The sequence below is a fragment of the Petromyzon marinus genome, chromosome 40 (genome assembly GCF_048934315.1).
Source record: "Petromyzon marinus isolate PM22_M1 ecotype Great Lakes invasive population chromosome 40, UKy_Petmar_22M1.pri1.0, whole genome shotgun sequence".
NCBI lineage: Eukaryota > Metazoa > Chordata > Hyperoartia > Petromyzontiformes > Petromyzontidae > Petromyzon > Petromyzon marinus.
The window spans coordinates 11095056-11116207 of NC_133706.1; the positions used below are offsets into that span (position 1 = coordinate 11095056).

At 51.9% G+C, this 21152-nt stretch overlaps 1 protein-coding gene across 1 annotated transcript in view; it reads left to right on the forward strand.

Moving 5' to 3' along the window:
- The window catches only part of LOC116950803 (synaptic vesicle glycoprotein 2C-like), a 38851-nt gene that overhangs the window by 8939 nt on the left and 8760 nt on the right, over positions 1 to 21152 (forward strand). The window contains exons 2-6 of the mRNA XM_032968880.2: positions 11377 to 12122; positions 13110 to 13350; positions 15977 to 16157; positions 16369 to 16520; positions 18441 to 18574. Coding sequence (XP_032824771.2) covers positions 11754 to 12122; positions 13110 to 13350; positions 15977 to 16157; positions 16369 to 16520; positions 18441 to 18574 — 1077 coding nt within the window. The 5' untranslated portion in view covers positions 11377 to 11753. The remainder of the gene's footprint in view (positions 1 to 11376; positions 12123 to 13109; positions 13351 to 15976; positions 16158 to 16368; positions 16521 to 18440; positions 18575 to 21152) is intronic.

The window sequence follows — 21152 nt, forward strand, 5'->3', positions numbered from 1 at the left end:
CTGATTCTAGTAGTTAGCGCACTGCAATGTGAACTTTGTTAGCCTTAGCCGATTGCTGGCCACAGCTAATGCCAGTAGCGGGTTGGATTAGAATTGGTTCTGCCCCCTGCCCCCTTAACCAACCAGCGTGGTGAAGTATAGCCACACGATCCTCACAAACCGCAAGGTATTGAGTGGCCCTCACCTAGAAGTGAATCGACAAACGGGCTGTACGTGTCCGTTGTATCCGGCCACGTTTTACAAGTCCTTGACCCTTTCGCAATCATCGCCACACGCTCTACCGAGAGGGAGGGTCCTCTTCTACGAGAGGCCACGAGGAAAGCGGCGTCCTTGGAACGGTCGGTTGTTGCCTAACTGGAGCTGGGGAAATTAGTCGATTTTGTCGTCGATTAATCGACGAATAATTCCCATCAACTGCATTTAATGTCGCTGACCACTCTGGAAGGACCCGTTTAAAAAAAGTGGAAGCCACCCCAACATCATCCCTTCCGAAGGCAGCAAACCCCGACTTGCCACGCCCACCGTGACGCAGCCGGCGACGTCATTGACATGCTCTTCCGATGGGTTAGCCCCACAACGTTGGCAGGAACTCATCCGTGTTGGCTCTCCAACGTTTACTCTCTTTCCCCGCGCCTCCGATTAGCATGGTTGGCTACGTACGGTGCGAAAGACGATCAACATACGTACGTAGATGTCCCTGCGATCTTTTGATCGCCTTCTTTTAAGTACTCCGAGGTCAAGGCTCTGTTCCTGGGGTGATCGAGTTTTACCATCGTGCAACTTCCAGACTATGAAACTCTTTGCTTTTGGTCATTAGGAAATCGGGGTCGTTAGAGCTATTTCAGTCCCATCTTGAAAACTCACCTCTTTAAATTGGCCTTTACCTCCCCACCCCCACTTCCTGCCTAGTCCTGGCCGTTAACATCCTGCAGGCTCTCCTTCCATACACGGTGGTGGCGCATTGGAACCTACGGATAAAATGCGGCTTACAAAATTGTCAATTATTATGACATCCTATCCAGCAGCAGACGTGGAAAGGGCAGATGTATATTTTTACTCCAACTTTTGTATTTTCATGGCATCCAAATTAGCCGAAGGATGGAAACGATTACCAGTGGAGTCATCGATGACTCGTGTAATCGATGACTCGTGTAATCGGATCGTGCAGCTCCGCACAGCATATGTGCCCCTGGGTTCTGTCACGTCTCCTTGATTGTTTTTGCAACCCACCAACTCGGATCACCATCCCCCGGATTGCCGGCCCTGGATCGCCGGCAGGCTCTGGGTTCACATGTTATGTATATCGTTTTTGTAAAATTTCAATCACAGTTACATTGCTTTTATAGCTTTATTTTGGTGATTTCGAAAAGTTGTTTGGTTTAGCCATATTTGTTTGTTGTAGTACAGAGTTAGACTGATAACTTTAATCTAAAAATGTCTCATGGTTGTTATTGTTTCACTTGCATCCCACTGGGATTTTTGCACACAGCATTGATATGCGGTGCTTTTTCTGGAAGACTTTGCTGTTTTCTCCTGGATTTTGATGTTTGCGCATAGTCACTTTCAGATGTTTCTTGTTCATGTTTTTGTTTGTTGCGGTTGCACCCGATTCAAGAGCCGAATGGCTCAGAGGGCTACACCTAATATATAAAAAATGAAAACTGAAAACTGGCCCCGCAGGCAAGTATTGGAGCAACAAACCCCGCAGACGTCATTGCCGGGGTTATCGGTGCATACATCCAATGGAAACATCTGGCCCGTGTTGCGATATCACTCAATGCTAATGAAGACCTTGCTCGTATTCATTCAATGGAGGCAAGCGGGATAATTGCCCTGCTGTAGCCTGCAACCAGCCGCGGGCAAGCAGACGGATAAATGATGATTGATTTTTGTTGGCCGCGTTGCGTGCGCGCGCCGCACGTGGGGTCGTGATGAACGATTGACAGCTTTGCATTTGCATGAGAATGCGGATCACTGTGGGGCTAGGAGGCATATTGCATTTCCTGACGGGCCTCTTGCATGGCACGCGGCGCCGTGCAAGAGCCTCCCCCCACGGCTCCCCCTGCTTGGCAGATAATCTGAGCCTCTTATCTTGCGCAAACCAAATTTCGGTGTTTCTGCACTTTCGAAATGACGCTCGAGCGATGAGTCACGAGGACAAAGGCTGCGGTTTGTATTTCCGCAGTCGTCGGCGTGTTCATCGTCAGCATAATCGTTGCCATCCGTGTAATTCTAATCCCAGCTATTATGTCCGATGTCATCATCATCATCGTCGTTGTCACCGCCACGATTGTACAGCTGCTTTGTCCGTGGATGCGGCGGAGCGGTGGCGCTGTGGTTAGTGCGCTGCACTGTGAAATTTCTGGCCACGGCTAACATCAGTGGCGGGTGATATCTTCACCGGCCCCTGGGTCTTTCCTTCAACCAACGCTGATCAGAAAAAAATCCTAAGACCAAACGGATCGTGGGGAGGCGTTCATCCGGCAACATCTTGACAGAAGGCTGTTGCATCGCGACAGTGATGACGCTGTGGTGACGCCGCCGTGACGGTGGTGACGCCGCCGTGACGGTGGTGACGCCGCCGTGACGGTGGTGACGCCGCCGTGACGGTGGTGACGCCGCCGTGACGGTGGTGACGCCGCCGTGACGGTGGTGACGCCGCCGTGACGGTGGTGACGCCGCCGTGACGGTGGTGACGCCGCCGTGACGGTGGTGACGCCGCCGTGGTCGTAATCTTCAGCGCCATGGATGCACAATGCAGAGGTCGCCGGTTCGAATCCATCTCGTGGCGAGCGGTGGTTGAGACGACGGAGAACGCTCCCTAAAAATCGCTCCCCCGTCCTCTGCCTGCCCGGCGGTATAAACGGGCTACACCACGGCGAGTCGTTCCGGGCGGGTCGCGCGTGGTGGGGAAAAGTGCGGGTTACACTCCCACCTCTCCCATAGGCGTCAGGCCACCGTGGAAGAGTAGGCCAAACACTCTCCGTTGGGAGGTCCTTGCTCCAGCGGTGGCAGCAACGTGCCGTGACCGCTGGTCGTTGTCGCGCTTTCTCCTCGTCACGCGACGCGCATCGTTCGTGTAACCACGAAGCAGAAGTTGGGGAGGAGCCGGGGGATGGGGGGGTGGGGGGATGGGGGGGGTGAGTAAAACTGACCCCCAGAGTTTGGGGGGGGGGGGGTGGTTCTTTACCTTCGGGGAGAATAGAAAGTGATGCGGCAACCTTACGTTGACCTTTGTCCCCCGGGCGAGGGCTTTACAGAATCTGAATATTTATTTGTACTGCAGGAGGAATCCGATGAGCTATGAAGCTCTTTTTTCACAGATGTCCAGTCGGGGCGGGTAAGAACGTCACAACAACAAACACAGCACACAAACACGACAGGCGTGCCAAGTACAAGAAAGGTCAACAGATCACCCAAACACAAACAAATACAACAACTAAACCTTCCCCATCCTACCAGACAAAGCCCACTGCGGTATTAACTTATCTCTCAGAAGCGACCTGGCCACAAATGATAGCTCAACGAACCGGCCCATCAATTGGGCATTCATAGCACCAAAATCATCTAAATAATCTCAATGCTTGTTCCTAAAGGTGGAGGGAACAACCGGAGGACCCGGAGAAAAAAAATCCACGCGACCACAGGGAGAACACGCAAACTTCAAATATACAGCAGCCGATAGGGTCGGGATCGAACCCCCGACCTCCTGCATACCAGGCGAGGAGTTAACATCTCGGAGGACGGCAACATCCCCGTTGCCGTGGCGCGTATTAAACAAAGCTGCGCCAGATTACAGAGGCGCTGCGCGGCCGCTGTTTGTGTTTGGCGGTGGGAAGCAGCTGTTTGAGCCATCGCCTCCGCGCCCTCCCATTCTGAAACGAGTGAATCGCACCAGGGTAATGCGCGCTGGGGTGAGAAGAGACAGATTAAAGCTGTTGCCAAGGCGACTAAAGCCCACGTAAAAGTGTGCGAGCGCGTGTGTGTGTGTCTTTTGCGTGTTAAAAAAAAAAAACATAAAAAATATATCGATGGGACCTTTTTTTTGCCAGCATCCAAATTATGAAAAAATTATAATTGGCTTGACCATATCTAGCAATTAAACAGGTGTCAAGATGTTCAAACACCATAGATGTAACTGCTCAACCCGAGCTAGTAATACTTTAATACTTGCATTGCCTTTGTGGCGTTCGCCCTTTGGCGTTCTCTGCTATAATTAACACTGCTGAGACAAGGCCATAAAGAAGGCAATATATTAATTATCAGAGCAGGTTTATTTGCATGTTTTTTTGCCAAACGTATTTGTAGTTAATGCAATAGTTAACTATTTGGTGTTTGAACATCTTAACACCTCCTGTTTCATTGCCAGAAAGGGTAAAACAGATTCTTATTTTTCATACTCTGCTACTGGAACAAAAAGGTCCCGTGATATGATGTGTGCAGTTTTCACGTTTGTGTTAAGTCGAGGGCTGCACTTCAGTGGCCGCACTTAAAGGCCACAAGGGAGCCTTTTTTTATTTTTACAATCCATAAAAAAGGGCCAGCCCAGCCAGATTACAGGTGAATGTATTTGTTGGCCTTGCGAGGGAAACTCGACCCTTGTCATCACAGCCCACCCCGTGCTCTTTGACCGGCATTTTGCTGCACGCTCGATATTTCCGAGGAAGTGTGCGCTGCTTCGCTCGGAAAACCAAACCCAGCGGGACAAATTTGGGACGTGATTGTTGTGAACGACTTCTGAGCAGAGGCGGGCCGTCAGGGCTTAATATACATTTTCATTAATGCTATATGTATTTTACAAAGTTCGTTCCCGTCAGTGTTTTCATTGCTACTCTCTCCCTCAGTTGCGCTGCTTCCAGTGCAGCTCATAAATTAGAGCTTTTATCCAATTCGATGTTCCATCTGCGCTGTCTCTGCCTCTCCGGGTGAAAAATCTACCCTGAGGCCTTCAGAATGTCGAGTGAATCCCCCCTGCTGTTGAAGCAAATGTGGACGATGTTGTTGATTGTAATCTTCTTTAACCAATCAGATTTCGAGTTTGCCATGGTGGGCGTGTCCTTTGACACGCCGGAGCCTTCTAGCTGGCCTAGCCGCCTACGTCAGTATTGTTTGTGTGGCGTGATGGGAGGGCCAGTTAGCTAACTGAAGTAAAACTAGCTATAACGTAACGTAGCATCATCTCAGATTTATTTAAACGTTATTCGGTGACGTTTAGATTTTTCTCTGTGGGGAAGCCTGTTGAATCCTGATTGTGTCATTTGTGTTTTACGGCATGTTTGCTTTCTTGGTGGTCGTATGAGTAAATGTGACTGGTTGTTGTGAGTTTGTTCTTGTTTCTTTGGCAATGACATTGATTTGGGCTATGCGATGTTTATTTGTGATGCAGCATCCTGTCATACTGTGTAATAGTGGTAAATCCTTCATGGTTTCAGTCACCGTGTATTCATGTCTCTGCAATTAGTCTATTGTAACTCTCATAGGTATTGAGCCACGTGTAAAATAACTTTACTCCATCCGATAAAGGTTACTGTCACTGTGAATATGGGGTGGTTACGTCGAATGACAATAGCCTGTAGCCCTAGTGTCATGGTGAGGTTTTTCGAAGGCGGTTTAATTGTGGCAGGATAGCACTGAAGGCCTGGGTGTAAAATACACGGCCCGCCACTGCTTCTGAGCACACGTGCCACTAATAACGATCTGATTGCTTAACACCTAGGTTTCCGCGACCAATATTATTCATAATAAGGATTTTTTGTGGTTAGATCGGGTGAGTATAAATGTTTTGTAACTCTCCACCATCGGACACCAGAAACAGGTGCATGGCTTCACTATTATCAGCGAAACGGCAAATTCAAATTGTAAATGGTGTGGATTTACTCTCCAACGGTGGGCTGAAGTAGTAAACTAATTGGCGCAATTTGTTTACGTGACAACCCTTACTGGCTGTGTCGGGTGATGGAGTGTTACGACGCATTTATACTTACGCGATCTCGCCCAAAGCAAACTTTATTACGAACGATCTGATTGTACGACCCCTGAGTCATTCCTATGTCCGTCCACTTCACAAAGGGGGCCCTAAAGATGATCCCAATAACTACCGACCTATCTCAATTTTGTCCCCATTGAAGAAAATTTTTGAAAAATTATTGAACTACCAAATTAGCAGTTTCCTGTCCACCAACAATCTACTACATCTAAAACAATCTGGGTTCCGAAAAAAATACAGCACCACATCTGCTGCATTAGACTCTTTGAATCAAATTTACAATAGCCTTGATAATAAGCAGTACTGTGCCTGTCTTTTTCTTGACCTGTCCGAAGCTTTTGATATAGTAGACCACAATACCCTGCTTAGTAAGCTAAGTTTACTCGGTTTTTCCGAGAACACAGTACAATGGTTAAAAAATTACCTCTTTTTTCTCGCACCCAATCTGTACTCACAGATGGTTGGAGGTCAAATACTGTTAAGATAACAAAAGGGGTTCCACAGGGTTCCATCCTCGGCCCCTCTTGTTCTCTCTTTATGTCAATGACTTGGGCACTGACCTGGATCATTCCAGGGTAAATCTTTTTACAGATGACACGATACTGATTACTGCTGGCCGCTCTCCGGATGATGTGATTGCTAAGCTCCAGGGTGATTTCAACAAACTACAACATCAGCTAGTTTCTCTTAAACTAGTCCTGAATACCTCCAAAACCAAGGTGCTATGCTTCTCACCGGGACTAAAGCAGGAAGTTATTTTTCCCCAATTACATTCCTTGAATAATTATCAAATAGAGCAAGTCAAGATCTATAAGTATCTTGGGGTCATCCTGGATTCAAAACTTAATTTTGAAGATCACATTGATTATTTTGGTAAAAACACAAAAATAAAAATTGGTTTTCTGTATCGACACAAGCACTGCTTCCCCCCAATGTTCCGTTTGGAATTGATAAAAGCTACCATACTGCCTCTACTTGACTACTGTGACATCGTGTATAAATCAGCCCCAAGTACTGTACTGAAGAAGCTTGATTCCATCTATCACTCGGCCTTAAGATTTGCATTGAACTGCCCATATAGGACTCACCACTGTGATCTCTACATTGGGTCAAACTTAACATCTCTTAAAGTTCGACAGCTTGTGCACCAGATCTTATTTATTCACGATGTACTTACAAAAAAATCCGCAGACTACCTACTGGATCTCCTCTCTGTTTCAAAGAACAAATTTGACCTCAGGTCTTCGCTCATTTACCAGCTTCACATTCCCTATTGCCGTACAAAAACCGGAGGAAGGGCCTTTGCTATTGACGCCCCCAGGATCTGGAATGCTATTGCCAATAAACTGCAACTTGAATCACTACCTATGAGATCTTCACTCAAAATGCTCTCGAGGAGTTGTACACCCCTAGCTGCCACTGCTATTCAGTGGCCTAAAATATGGCTCTAGATTTTGGTGTTATAATTTATTTACGTAGTTTATTGTTAAAATTCGGTCACAGTCCCTATGATCACTGTTACATTGCATTTATGGCTTTTATTTTCGGTGATTTCGAAAACGTTTTTTTTTGTTTTGGCCATGTTTTTGTTTATTGTAGTACGGAGTTAGACTGATGGCCTTAATCTTAGTTGTCTTGTGGTTGTTGTTGTTATTTGACTTGCATCCCACTGGGATTTTTGCACACAGCGTTGGTGTACGGTGCTATTTCAGGAATATTTTGATGTTTTTTTTTCCTGGATTTTCTGTTTGCACAGTCACATAATCACTTTAAGATGTTATCTTGTTCATGTTTTTGTTTGTTGCGGTTGCACCCGATTCAAGAGCCGAATGGCTCACAGGGCTATACCAAATAAATGAACTATGAACTATGAGTCAGTTGCGATGGTCGTCGAAACTACCACAGAGCCGGAGCTCATTAATCCCAGAGAGATCGATGGATAAATTGAGCGCTCGATCTAAATTTGAACTCGCGGGTCTTGCCCTATAACTTTAACACCATCCAGCTAGTTTGCTTCACATAGACAAAGACAAAGATCCCCCCGTGCAGCCTAAATAGGCGGTTGGGCCAAGGACTGTAAGCGGGCAGCTTTTATAGGTCGGCACTGCGCGTAAGGAGGTGGGCGTGACGTCGAACTCCACGCCCGTCCGCCTTTGTCTCCAGAGTGCCGATGCTCCCACGCCGCACGGGGGACTAATTTAAGGCTTAAATATTACAGGGAGACCCAAGGCCCGTTTCAGGGAAGCGTCTCTGACGTGAGCCCTGGCGGCGGGCAGCGCAGCGAGCTGACCGCTACGCCAACCCACTGCGCCGCTCTGAAACGCACGGCGATGCGGCACGATATACACCGAACCCCGTGCAGTCAATAAAAAAAAACTGCAGCTTGATGCGAAGTGACCTCACGTGCACAGCGCCGAGGCAATCACCGCGATGGGAACGTCAATGCTGTCAAACGTAATTATACGTCCGACGCAGGGAGCTGTGCCGGCCACGGGATTGCCTCCAGCGCCGTGTGCTCTCTCCCCGCACCCCCACCCCGCTCGCCATTATTTCCATCGGCCCTGGGTACGCCGTTGATGTCACCGCTGTGTCCGAGTGGCGTCTTGGCGAGGACTCAATGTGCGCGCCGCGGCCCTCGGGACCACCCTAACCCCCCCCCCCCCCCACGCTGGGCCGCAGGGTCGGCCGTCGGGGGGGACGGTGGCGGGAGAGTCGCCAAAGAGGGAAGGTAAACGAAGGGACAGTCCCCCTCTGCGTGGCGGCGGCGGCGGCGAGGAGTGAGCCGCGGTCGGTTCGGCCGGCCCCCGCTTTTACAGTCGCCGAACCTGGCGGCGCGGCCGGGCGACAAACAGGCGGCCTCACCCCCCCCCCCCCCCCCCCCCCAATAGCCACGGGAAAGAAAACCAAAATAGTAATAATCTGCGTCATCAGCTGTGAACGTTGGGGGTGCTGCTGCTGCTGCTGCTGCGAGCGAGCGGAGTTCGGATGATGACGCGTGACCGCCCCGGGCGCACCGCGGCGTCGCTGTCCGCGGTGCTGAAAGTGCGCGCGGAGATCTGGCCCCGCTGCCACGGCCCCATGCGGCTTTGAACGTTTCCTCGCGCGGCGATTGAAGTTCGCTCTTGCGGGGTCTCACGGGTGACCATAGTGCAGCAAGCTGGCCACCCACTCCCTTCGTGTGCCGCGCCGGCCTTCGTACGTGCTGCTGCTGCTACTCGCGAACAGCAGTTCGCCCCCAACAGTCTGTCAGAGGCCAAACGGGGAATCTGTGTCTTTGTGAGTGTGTCATTTCTTTGATTGTGTTCGCCGTTATGATTTGTATGTTTTTATTTTTTTTTCTCCGGATCAGATCACCACGTGAGTTTAACGTCAATGTGTGTCGTACACCCTTCTACATCCGGCTGACAAAGGACACCTTCAAGCCTGGTGCAACTACATTGTCTCAATATCTAACGTTAGTATGTACGTTCAATTTATTTCGCACTGTACGTAACCAACCACGCTAATCGGAGGTGTGGGGGAAGGACAAGAAACTGAAAATACAAAAGCTGTTCTAAAGAAAGGAGTTTTCAATGTAGTATAGAGGTGTAGTGTACTATACACTAGTGTAGTGTAATAGCAGTGTAGAGTATAGTAATGTAGCAGTGTAATGCATAATATATGTACGTATGCTGAACTTCTTTCGCACCGTGCGTAGCCAACCGCGCTAATCGGAGGTGCGGAGCGGGTAGGGACATCAAACTACACACACGCGTAAAAAAAAAAAGCACGGTTTATCAAACAAATCTGTACGAGACGCAGCTCTGACAGATTTCACGCTGGCGTTGAAAACAAACGAACCAAGTCTCACTCCGTGATGAGAGCAAACGTTCGCGTGATAATGGAACGGCGCTGAACCCTTTTTTTTGGTGATGAATGTGGCGTTTAACCACGTTCATCATCGCCGTGGAAACCGAACATTGGCATGCACGCTGCGTCGTGCTCTCTCTCACGCAAGCCCCGACGTTTTCCGCCGGCTGCGAGGTGATGGATTCCTGCTGTCTGGAAACGTTTTTACAATTATCAAGATGCGGAGGGGGGGGGGGATAAAAAATACTTTCCTGTAGTTAGCACAATTTGAAATTGTCATTGAAATAATTAATTTCATTTACCCGCTGACATTATTAGTGGACCACACGCTAAACTCCCTTCCCGTGGGACTCGAGGAGGCGCCGTACCCCAGCTCGCCAGGAGAATGCGGTACAGGGAAATAAATGTCGATTCCACCTGCTCCGTCCGTATGGGCTATAGTGTTTCCCCCTCGGCCGTGTGGGTTGTCACTGGATGCTCCGGTTTCCTCTCAAATGTAAACATTCATTGACTTAAATTTTGATTTAAAGCTTTCGTGACTGCAGTAATTCATATTCTTAGTTTTTTCGGTAAAGTCACGTTGAAGAGAAACAACAGAATAACAAAATATATATAAAACAATAAAAAAAAAATTCTCACGACGTTTCGACCATAACTCAAACGGTCATCATCAGGTGTGTCATCAGGTGTGTCATCAGGTGTGTCGGTTTGCATATGCAAACCGACACACCTGATGATGACCGTTTGAGTTATGGTCGAAACGTCGTGATAATTTTTTATTGTTTTATATATATTTTGTTATTCTGTTGTTTCTCTTCAACGTGACTTTACCGAAAAAACTAAGAATATTCATTGACTTGTTTAATAACACCTTAATATATAGAGGACCGCTGAGCCTGGGAAGCTGTTGGCACCGGCTCATTGCGTTGGCTGCCTTCCTGCTCGTCTGTCGCTCCTCGCGGCGCCTCTGAGTCATCCTCTCGCTCTCCCTACGAGAGTGATTACTCATGGCCAAGCGAGATAACCAAACAAGGGCCGGTGCTGTGGCCGTTTTCATGTTTGTTCAGCGAGACCGGCAGTGGTAATCGCGTAACGATCGTTGCCTCTCGTGAATGTGAGCCCCCCCCCCCCCCTCCGTCGCCACCCTCAAGCCGTGAGCTCGCGTGGCTCAGCGAGCTGCAGCTCGCTCAGCCACGAGCCTCGTAATTTGGCCGCCTATGCTGCCCATCGGCGGCATGGGGTTTCACTCGCTCCGCACTTCCCTCGCTCATCCCCTCCCCAACCCCATCTCACCCCCCCCCCCCCCCAAGTAGGAGCGGCACAATGTCCGGAGCAGCAGAGCTCGTCGGATCTCCGCGCTGCCCCCTGCCGGAACCCGGGAGCGGATCGACCCCCCTCACATACTTCGCTCCGACGTCACATTGCGGTGCCCCACGGAAGGCCGAGTTATCCGCTGAGCGTGGATGCATTGTGGGCGAATTGCCCGTGACGGTGGTGGGATTGTTTTTGTTTGTTTTTGTATTTTGCCTCCTCTCTTTCAGGGAGTGAGCGTCCCTCTGGATTGCGAGAGGGCCTCGGATCGCCGTCGGGAGAGGCATGAGCAAGGCCCAGGCATCGCAACCCAAGCCACCGCTGTTTTGCTGACGAAGCAATCGCCCTCACGACAACGGTCGCTGCCTCATATTCCACGAAGGTTTTGGCGAGCGAAGCGACGGGAAAAGCAGTTTTCGGAACCACCGCTCGGTCGACCAAATTAACGTAACTTTAGCGGCGGCTTGAAATTCGATTGCGGCGGCAGAACAACTCGAATCTCGGCCAAAGCCTTCGTTGAGACCCGTAGCGAAAGCATCGGGAAAAAAAAAAAACCCCCCCCTCGATCCGTCGAAGTAACGAAGGCGTCGGGCACGGAGGGCTCGTCATGGAGGAGGCGAGGGACCGTCCCGCGTTCCTGCAGGGGGCGCGCGACATCGCGCGCGAGGTGAAGCGGCAGGCGGCCAAGAAGGTCGGCCGCGGCTCCGACCAGATCCAGGACCATTACACGCGGCGCTCGTACTCGCACTTCACGGGCGACGAGGACGACGACGACGACGACGACGACTGGAGGGCGGACGCCAGGAACGCGCGCAGTGACGGGCGGCCGCAGCCGCCGCCTCCCGGCGCGAGGGGGGACAGCAACGAGGAGGGGTCGAGCGACGCCACGGAGGGGCACGACGACGAGGCGGACGCGGAGGGATACGAGGGGGAGTACCAGGGAGCCTCCGACGGGGTCAAGGTCGCCCACGCCACGGTAGCGAAGTCGCGGGCGCCCCGGGGGGCATGGCGCGGATTTTTTTTTTTCTCCGGATCCTCCGGTTTCGCTTCCGAAAAAAAGATCTGTATAGCTCAGTGTGCCTAACCTGGTGAAATCAAAAATAATGGTGAATCACCCCCACCTCGGCTAAAGGGGCATTCACACAAAATATCCGGTGCGGTGGGTAGTGAACATCGCCACGAGGGAGACAAAAGTGGCTGGCTATGTGGAGCTGCCTACCCACCCCCTCGTGTGCCGTGCCGGCCTTCATAGTTGTTACTCACTAACAGCACTTGCCCCTACAAGTCTGCTATGGCTATATGGGGGACACTTGTCTTTGGTTAGCAAACTGCACTGAAAACCCAGTGCCAAAGTTTGACTCCAGGCCACGGCCATCATCAATTCCATATATCTATAAAGGTCCTGGGTCGCTCTTAGGTTAATTCAGCCTTAAATGTGTACCTGGTGCAGTGTGTAAGCATCAGCACTGGGGAGATAAAGGCGACTGGGCGTGGTGTTGGCCACCCACCCCCTTGTGTGCCATTCTGGCCCTTGCCCCAAAAGATGTGTATAGGTTGTACGGGGATCTTCGTCTTTATGTGCACAAGAGAAGGATCCCCCATATAGCCTGAACAGACTCCTGGGACAAGTGCGGCACACGAGGGGGTGGATGGCCAACACCACGCCCGGCCGCCTTTGTCTCCCTAGTGCCGATGTTTTACCGCACCAGGTACTCATTTGAGGCTGAGTCGACCTAGGAGGGGGGGGGGCAGGACTGGTTCAAATAATCGTCACTGGTGTTGGCCGTGAGCGGGAATCGAACTCGGGTCGCCAGGTTCGTAAGCGCAGCGCGCTTACCACCGCACACACACAACACACACACGTACAACGCACACGCGCTCAAATACAGCGTCCTCTTACTTCCCACAAACCCCCTTCTCATCTGTGGAACACGGTTGCCCCCTTGTCGGCATACGTGTGCAGGAGCCGAGCAAGAGCGCGTCCTGGGACACGGAGGCGGGCAGGCGGAGCGATCGCGAGGAGCTATCGCAGCAGTACGAGCTCATCCTGCAGGAATGTGCCCACGGCAAGTTCCAGTGGAGCCTCTTCTTCACGCTGGGGCTGGCGCTCATGGCTGACGGCGTTGAGATGTTCGTCGTGGGGTTCGTCCTGCCCAGCGCCGAGAAGGACATGTGCCTCTCGAGCCAGAACAAGGGATGGCTCGGTGAGTGAGCGTAGAACCCGCCGGAAAGGTGTTTTTGTTGTTTTAGTTGTTTTTGTTGTTGTTAGAGGAGCGAGGCAGTATGACAGGTGAAGGCCTCCGTTGAGGTCGTCATTTGTGACCCTTTCTGAGAGCTCCTCTGAGGTTCCCTTTCTGGGCGCCCCCGCGTGCCCTCCACACACAGATGTGCGGCCCTGGGAAAGTGCTCCACTGCTGCAATGCAGCCACGCAGCTGCAGGCTTACGGTGGCAGCGATTTACCGTGCCTTGCCCTCACCTGCCGAGTTGTTAAATTGTCACGATTCCGCGTAACGATATGATTAAAAAAAATTGGTTTTCTTCTTTACTACTATTATTGCGACGAACGGTCTCGCAGTTGTAGGCTTGATGAAAACCTTTTGCACGTGACATTTAAATTGCAACACATGGATTATCCCGCACGTGATTCAACGTATGTATCATGGGGTTAGGAATAAGGATGAATCGATGCATCTCTCCACCGCTCCACGAGACCCAGACATTTATGCCGCCAACAGCCTTTTGTGACGCAGTGGATGTAACGGGAGTATCGCTTCCTGTCGAGACTCTGTTCTACTCCTGCGTGTGGTGGCAATGCGTTCAGGAGCTAGATGCGAATGCCGAGGTCTGTCTGCCGGCCACGACGAGAGGGTTTCAGAAGAGAGAGAGAGATTGTTCGTATAGTCTTGTTCTTCCTCCGCTCCTCCTCCTCAGTTGAAAGGATGCCGACCACAGTGAGGTTCACGATACGCTCCATAGTTTTGGGTTAGCATGTCCACAATCGCACTCCTGTGCGTCGTCTGAAAAAATTTCCGCTGATAAAGGCGGGAGACGGTCGCCTCCCCACGGTGACTCCACCTGTTGTGTGTTTCTGAGTGTGTCATCTCCGGGCACTTCGATTTTTTTCCTCCACATTTAGAATCAACACGCGTTTAGAGTATTTGGCTGCTATAAATCTCCACACGATGATAAGCCACTTCGTTGGGCTATCATTTGTGGCCAGGTCGATGCTGAAAAAGAGCTATACAGCCCAATGGGCCTTACCTGGTAAAATATTTAAATATATAAATATAGTTTACTGCGCTGCTCCTGTTAAACACTGCATGAACATTAAACATTTCCCTTGTCGGGCACATCAGGAGATATATATTTTTATTTTATTTTTATATTCCAGAAAGTCAAGTTTCCTGACGTTTAATTAAAAGTAGTTCCCCTCTCTTTTCCCGCGAATCTTATTTTAAGGCTGGTCACCGATCAAGTGAGAACTTCGTCACTTATTGTGCTTGCCATTTGCGTGGTGCATACCTGTCAATCCCTTATCAGTGCCCTTACCTTATCAATTCAGACCTTATTGGTCACCCCGTGCCCCTTATAAATCTCAACGTTCATCCTACAAAGTCCCATAACAGGTGAGAAACACAAACAGATAAAACATTGGTTTGCCCGTATTGAAACGGCTGTATGCCGTATGGACCTGAAAACTCAATTTCCCTGTACAAGAATACGGGGTAAACCGTATGGGTTGACAGCTGTGGTGTTGAAGTCTATCCCTTAGGCTGTGCCACCGCCGCCACCACCACCGCCACCACCACCACCATCACCACCACCACCACCACCATTACCACCACCACCATCACGACACCCTCAGAGTGGGAGCCTCGCCCCTGGGTGCCGCGTGCCCCCTCTCTCATCATCGTGCAATTTTCACGTCACTCACCGGCAGGCCGCTTTTAATTGCCGGGCTGCGATGAGCACGAACAATTATAATGTCTGGAATTTCGGATTTATAATGGGGGGGGGGGGGGAGAGTGCGTTAATCGCTAATCAGTCACGCATTATGGCGGGATCAAAAAGGCGTGGGCAGCTTTGAAACGATCCTCTGTCGTTTTAAACAATGGCTCGGGGGCTTTATAATTGCACGGTGCCACAGTGTTGACCGAGTGGGAATTCACGCGACGTCGGACAGATGATTCACGCGACGGGGGACGCACGTAGCCTCGGGGGCGGGGCAGGGGGGGGGCATAGATGCAACGCTCTCGAGGTAACCGAGAGGCTCGGGAGGGGGGGGCTTAGAGGGCTGAGCTGGCAAAGCCGAGACTCCGGGCCGAATGCCACGTGTCGCCCTCCTGGGAATAAAGCGGGGTTCTCAAGTGTACGCCAATTGATGGAGATGTCTTAATCACTTTTGGCTGTATTGCATGAAATCCATTACGGTGCGCGCATGTGTACGCGTGTGTGCACGTGTAAGGAGAGCGGCGACGCCGTGGTTAACGCACTGCGCCACGAACCCGGCCACCCGAGTTCGATGCCCGCTCCTGGCCGACACCAGTGACGATTATATTATTGGAACCGGTCTTGGGCCTCACCTAGCTCGACTCGGCCTTTAACTGAGCACCTGCTACGGTGTGTGGACATCGCGACTGGAGAGACAAAGGCGGCCGGGCGTGGAGCTGACCACCTACCCGCTTTGTGTGCCGTGTTGGCCTTCACAGCACTTATCCCAACAGTCTGTTAAGGCTACACGGTGGATCTTTGTCTTAGTCTTTGTCTTGCGCGTGTGCGTGTGTGTGCGCATGTGTGTGCGCATGTGTGTGTGCGCGTGTGTGCACCAGGCGGATTCGTGTATGTGGGGATGATGCTTGGCGCCGTGTTCTGGGGCGGCCTGGCCGACAAGATCGGCCGCCGGCAGTGCCTGCTCATCTCGCTCTCCTTCAACGGCTTCTTCACCTGCCTCTCGTCCTTCGTGCAGGGATACGGGGCCTTCCTCTTCTGCCGCTTCCTGTCGGGCATCGGGTACCGCTCGCTCTCTGCTCGCTTTCCGCTCGCTCTCCGCTCGCAACACGGGGACCAGGGCGGGGCGGGCACATATAGCGGGGCCGGGGAGGGGGTGCTTGCCTTAAGCGTGGCCCCAAGTGCCGTGCAACGCCACACGACTGGAGTGGCCGGTGTGTCGGCGCGCCGTGTCGAGCGTGTGCGCGTCTGTTGGCTCGCTGCGCTCCACCAGGATCGGCGGGACGGCGCCGGTCGTCTTCTCCTATTTTGCGGAGTTCCTGTCGCGCGAGAAGCGGGGCGAGCACCTGAGCTGGCTGTGCATGTTCGGCATGATCGGAGGCATCTACGCATCGGCCATGGCCTGGGCCATCATCCCGCACTACGGTAACGGACGCCGGCGCACAGCTACCCGAGCGCACGCACCACCCCTCCAACGCGTTGCGCAGATCTCGTCAAGCTCATTTGCCTACGACTGGCACGGTTGGCTACGTCGGGTGCGAAATAAGTTCAACACATGCGTGTAGATAACGAAGCCAAAGTTCACCTGCCCCCCACCGCCCCCCTCCCCCCTCCCATATAGCTGACACATTTGTGGCTGGTATTAAATCCCAGGTGACAGGGTTTATAACGCAGAGCACAAACCACTACGCCGCCTTTCTCCATGGGGGGACAAAGATCCCCCGTACAATGCTAGTTTTCATTACTGGTGATACGAATTGTAAATGCTGTGGGGTTACTCTTCAACACGCCGGTGTGCTGTACTAGTAACGAATTGGCATGTTTTGTGTTTACGTGACAAACCTTACTAATTGGCTGTGTCGGGTGGTGGCGGGTTTAACGACGCATTTATATATTTACGCGTTCTAACCCCAAAAACAACCTCCCATGGATATTTTTGGTCGCGAAAGCCTCCCGCCACGCGTTAAACCGTTGGGGGGCAAGTGCTGTTAGCGAGCGCCTGTGAAGGCCGCGTGCGGCACATGGAGGTTGGTTGGCGGGGCCAGCAACCGCGCCCGGCCAGTGTCCATATTTACACAAGGTGCTCGCTTAAGGCCGAGTCGACCTAGGGAAGACCGAGGACCGGTTCCGATTGCTTTGCCATTGATATTGGCCATGGCCGGCATCAGATTTAGGGGGTCGCCAGGTTCCGCAGCGCGGTGTCCTCGCCTCTAGGGCTACGCGCCCTACCCCCGACCCCGGCACGCGCACAGCCCCATCCACACAACGCGTGCGTGGTCCTAAGCAGGTGCACGTGCACTCCATCCAACACGCGCGCGGTCTGTGCAGCGCCGCATTCCCCCGTCGTGAAGGCGAGAAGCGGCGGCCCGGTTGTGAACAAAGCGCTCGGCCGAGGTGCCGTGGCACTCAGGAGCTCTAATTGAATCCACCCGGTCCTAAAGAGCGCCCCCTCTATTTACTTTCGGCTTGTCCCTAAACACTGCGGAACACCGACGGAACACAATTACCGGCCGTATGGATTTTCCCGTCTGCTCCGCGGATGTGATTATACGCCATCGATTTCTTCCGTTCAAGCCCGCGCGCCCACGTGCGCCCGCCGCTTTGCACGGCCCGGGGTAGAAGGAGGGTAGGGGAGCGCGACGCGGGAGGTTTCCAGGGGAGTGCAAATGGAGAGAGTGAGCGATAGGCGCATGCTGGCTGGAGGTCCGCTGAAGTTCTCTTTGGCCAAGGTCCGAGTGGCTTGACGGTGGAGTGCGGTCGATAAAGCGCCTTCCGCGTGGGGGTGGTTTGTTGTTGTTGTTGTTCGCGTGTGCGCCGTTGAAACGTCCCTCCGTGTGTAAAACCGGCGGTGATGGACGCGGCCGGGTTTTTCGTGAAAGGAGCTGCCGTAAACGGATCCATTGGGCGTTCTCGTCCACAGCCGTGACGAATTCCAATGGTCTCGGATCTGGTGGCATTGTTGGAGCACAAAGCGGGGATTAAGATGAGGGGCGTAGTGAGTGAAGTAAATGTTTAATTGTGGCGTTCGCACAACTGGTGTACATTGAGAAAGGGCAGCGGTGTTCGGAGACAGCGGGCAGCACTGGCGTGGTTACCAGGGTCTGTCCCGTCAACCGCCTGCCAGCGGACTCGAGGTGCACTTAGCCTGGCACAAGCGCCGTGGTTATTGTTGTTGTCGTGTGCTCGTACGTCGCGTGCGTACGTGGTGGGTGCATGGTGCGTGTGTGGTGCGTGCGTACGTGGTGGGTGCATGGTGCGTGCGTGGTGGGTGCATGGTGCGTGTGTGGTGCGTGCGTACGTGGTGGGTGCATGGTGCGTGTGTGGTGCGTGCGTACGTGCGTGCAGGCTGGAGCTTCAGCATGGGCTCCGCGTACCAGTTCCACAGCTGGCGCGTGTTCGTCATCGTGTGCGCGCTGCCCGCCGTCTCCTCCGTCGTGGCGCTCACCTTCATGCCCGAGAGCCCGCGATACCTGCTCGAGGTAGTGCCCCATCCCCCCCCCCCCACACCGATCGTTTCTTTGCCTTTTGTCTTTTTACTCTCGCTGCGCCGTGATGATGCGACGATCCCACCCCGGCACTTTTGCAGGGGCAGCGTGCGTGGTCCCTGGAGCGTGCAGCCCAGCCAAGAGATCATTTTCAAGGCACTTCTGAAAAAGCCTTCGAGTGCCATTTTGATCCTTTACACCAGGGGCGAGAGAACGCTTTACTTCTGAGGACCAAGTCTATCGGTTTCTATCGATGGGTAGCTATGTATCTCAGTGGGTCTCTATGTGAGTCTGTGGGTCTCTATATAGCTCTACGGGTAGCTATGTAACTCAGTGGGTCTCTGTGTAACTCAGTGGGTCTCTACGTGAGTCTGTGGGTAAGTGGGTCTCTATTTAAGTCAATGGGTCTCCGGTAATCGGGCTAAGAAATCGTTTATTTTCCACCGGCAGATGAAATCCCTTTGCGACCTCGGGGAATCACAGCGGTGTTGGCGCAGTGTGCCTCTGCGCTCGGCCACCTCAGCTGCTGCCCTCGCGGCTAGCCACTGTTTCATCTTTGTTGGACGAATCGGTGTTGCGGGGGTGCTCTGCCACTCCTGTTCATCGATTGGAGCCTGTCGGGGGGGGGGGGAGGCGGGGGGGCGGGAAAGGGTTTCAGACAACGGTTCAATTTACGCGACACAATTTGTGGATGGGCGAGGCAGTCCGGGGTCCTGCTAGGCGATCACGGTTAATTGGACAATCAATAGCACTTTGATGGGGAACGATGTGAATGGTCATACCTGGTGCTGCCGCATCGCAAATAGACGCTTGCCCCCTCTCGCTCTCTCCCCCTTTAACAATTTCCCACCGTTCCGAGACGTATGCAAGTTGCAGGGTGAGTGGGTGGGTGTCCTGTTCACCACTGAATCTCGGGACACGCAAGCGGCTCAGCGGTACATTTATTTAGAGAGGCGTAGCACCATATTTTAAGACGTTGTACTTACCGCAGAGAATGGTAGCGACATTATCGAGCTCTACGATAGCCGGCGCAAAACTGTGCCACACGCCCTCCTGCATGGCCTTGTGGAAGCCTCGGTACCAATAAACGTATTATCTATTCGTTTTTTCCGGTTCCGTTTTGATGACGTGCATGTACGTAAGTCATCGGAACAGGAAAGGGTTAAGTGCCAAACGCAATAAAATATCGTCTGTTACTTACTCATTGTATTCTTTAGCTTGTCCCGCAAGATTTTATTCGAATCGTGTAATCCGTGTTTTGTCGAGAGATGAATAATCCAGACTGGTGCGGTGCCTTGTGTTGGAGAAAGCCCCCACAGAAGCAGGCACCACAGAACTAATTCTGACGTCCCTGCAAGTGACGAGTGGTCCACAACTGGGGAGGCGATGCACTTCCCCAAGCACGCACGCACGCTGCTCTGGAGAGAAGTGACCATCGCGTGACAGTCGAACCGATCGTTTTAAGTCTCAGAGACATAATTTCGATAAGTTACGTGCAGAGCCAAATTGAATATTAAGGAGCTTTTTGTTGTTGTTGTTGTAGTCTGGTCACCGGTTTGACGCCAACAACCACCCTGCACTTGAGAAACTCGGGTTTATAGCAGGTGGCTGAAACCCGGATTTGAACTTATGATCTCAACCGTGCCGGTCGTCACTCTCTGTAATTAATTATTACGATGAATATAAAAGTGATTTAAATAATGAGATGGACGGCATGCGGACATTTACGACAGAAAAACCTGTATTTGTTGCAAATATTGAGCTTCTCACTGCAGCTTGTGTGTTGCAGGAGGCTCGAGCGTGCAAAGGGTTAAAGCCTCACAATCAGTAATCCACTCTCTTGTTCCCTCTCCTCTTAGTGTTCCGCTCTTTTCAGGGCTGCTCAGGAAATTGATGTTGCAAATAATTACGTGTTTGCCTCGGCAGTGCCACGCCAAGCCTTTTAACAATCATTGATTTAGCTCTAAATGTTGCAGTCATTATTGTTTGCTACGCTTAAAGGTTGTTCCAAATTGCTTTGAACACCGCTGCTCCCGTGGGTGAAATGGACATGTCTGTACGTATGTTGAACCTCTTTCGAACCATACGTAGCCAATCGTGGAAATCGGAGGTGCGGGGGGCAAGGACAAGAAATTGAACACAAAAAGCAGTTCTAAAGAAATGAGTTTTCAATCTAGATTTCAAAGTGTATAGCTCCAGTTGCCGCCTCATGTCGGACGGAAGAGCATTCTAGACGGCCGCGGAAGTGTATCTGAAAGCACGCAATGCGGTGGCCATCTTTGTTCGACGGTTAGCCAAAAGCCGCTGCTGCGAGGATGGCCGGAATTTGCGTGATGGTGGTTTATGCTCCTCAATGAGATCAGTAAGCAGGGTGCAGGAGGAGGATGGTGGGTTAATGTTATAGATCGTGGCACCCAGAGGTCGGTGAGCCAAGGTGAAGAGCCAATCCAAAACTATAAAACTATTCAGCTATATTTTATTTGAAGCTATTTTTATTATTTTACCAGCTAAGGCCCACTCAGCGATATAGCTCTTTTTCAGAAGCGACCTGGCCACAAATGATAGCTCAACG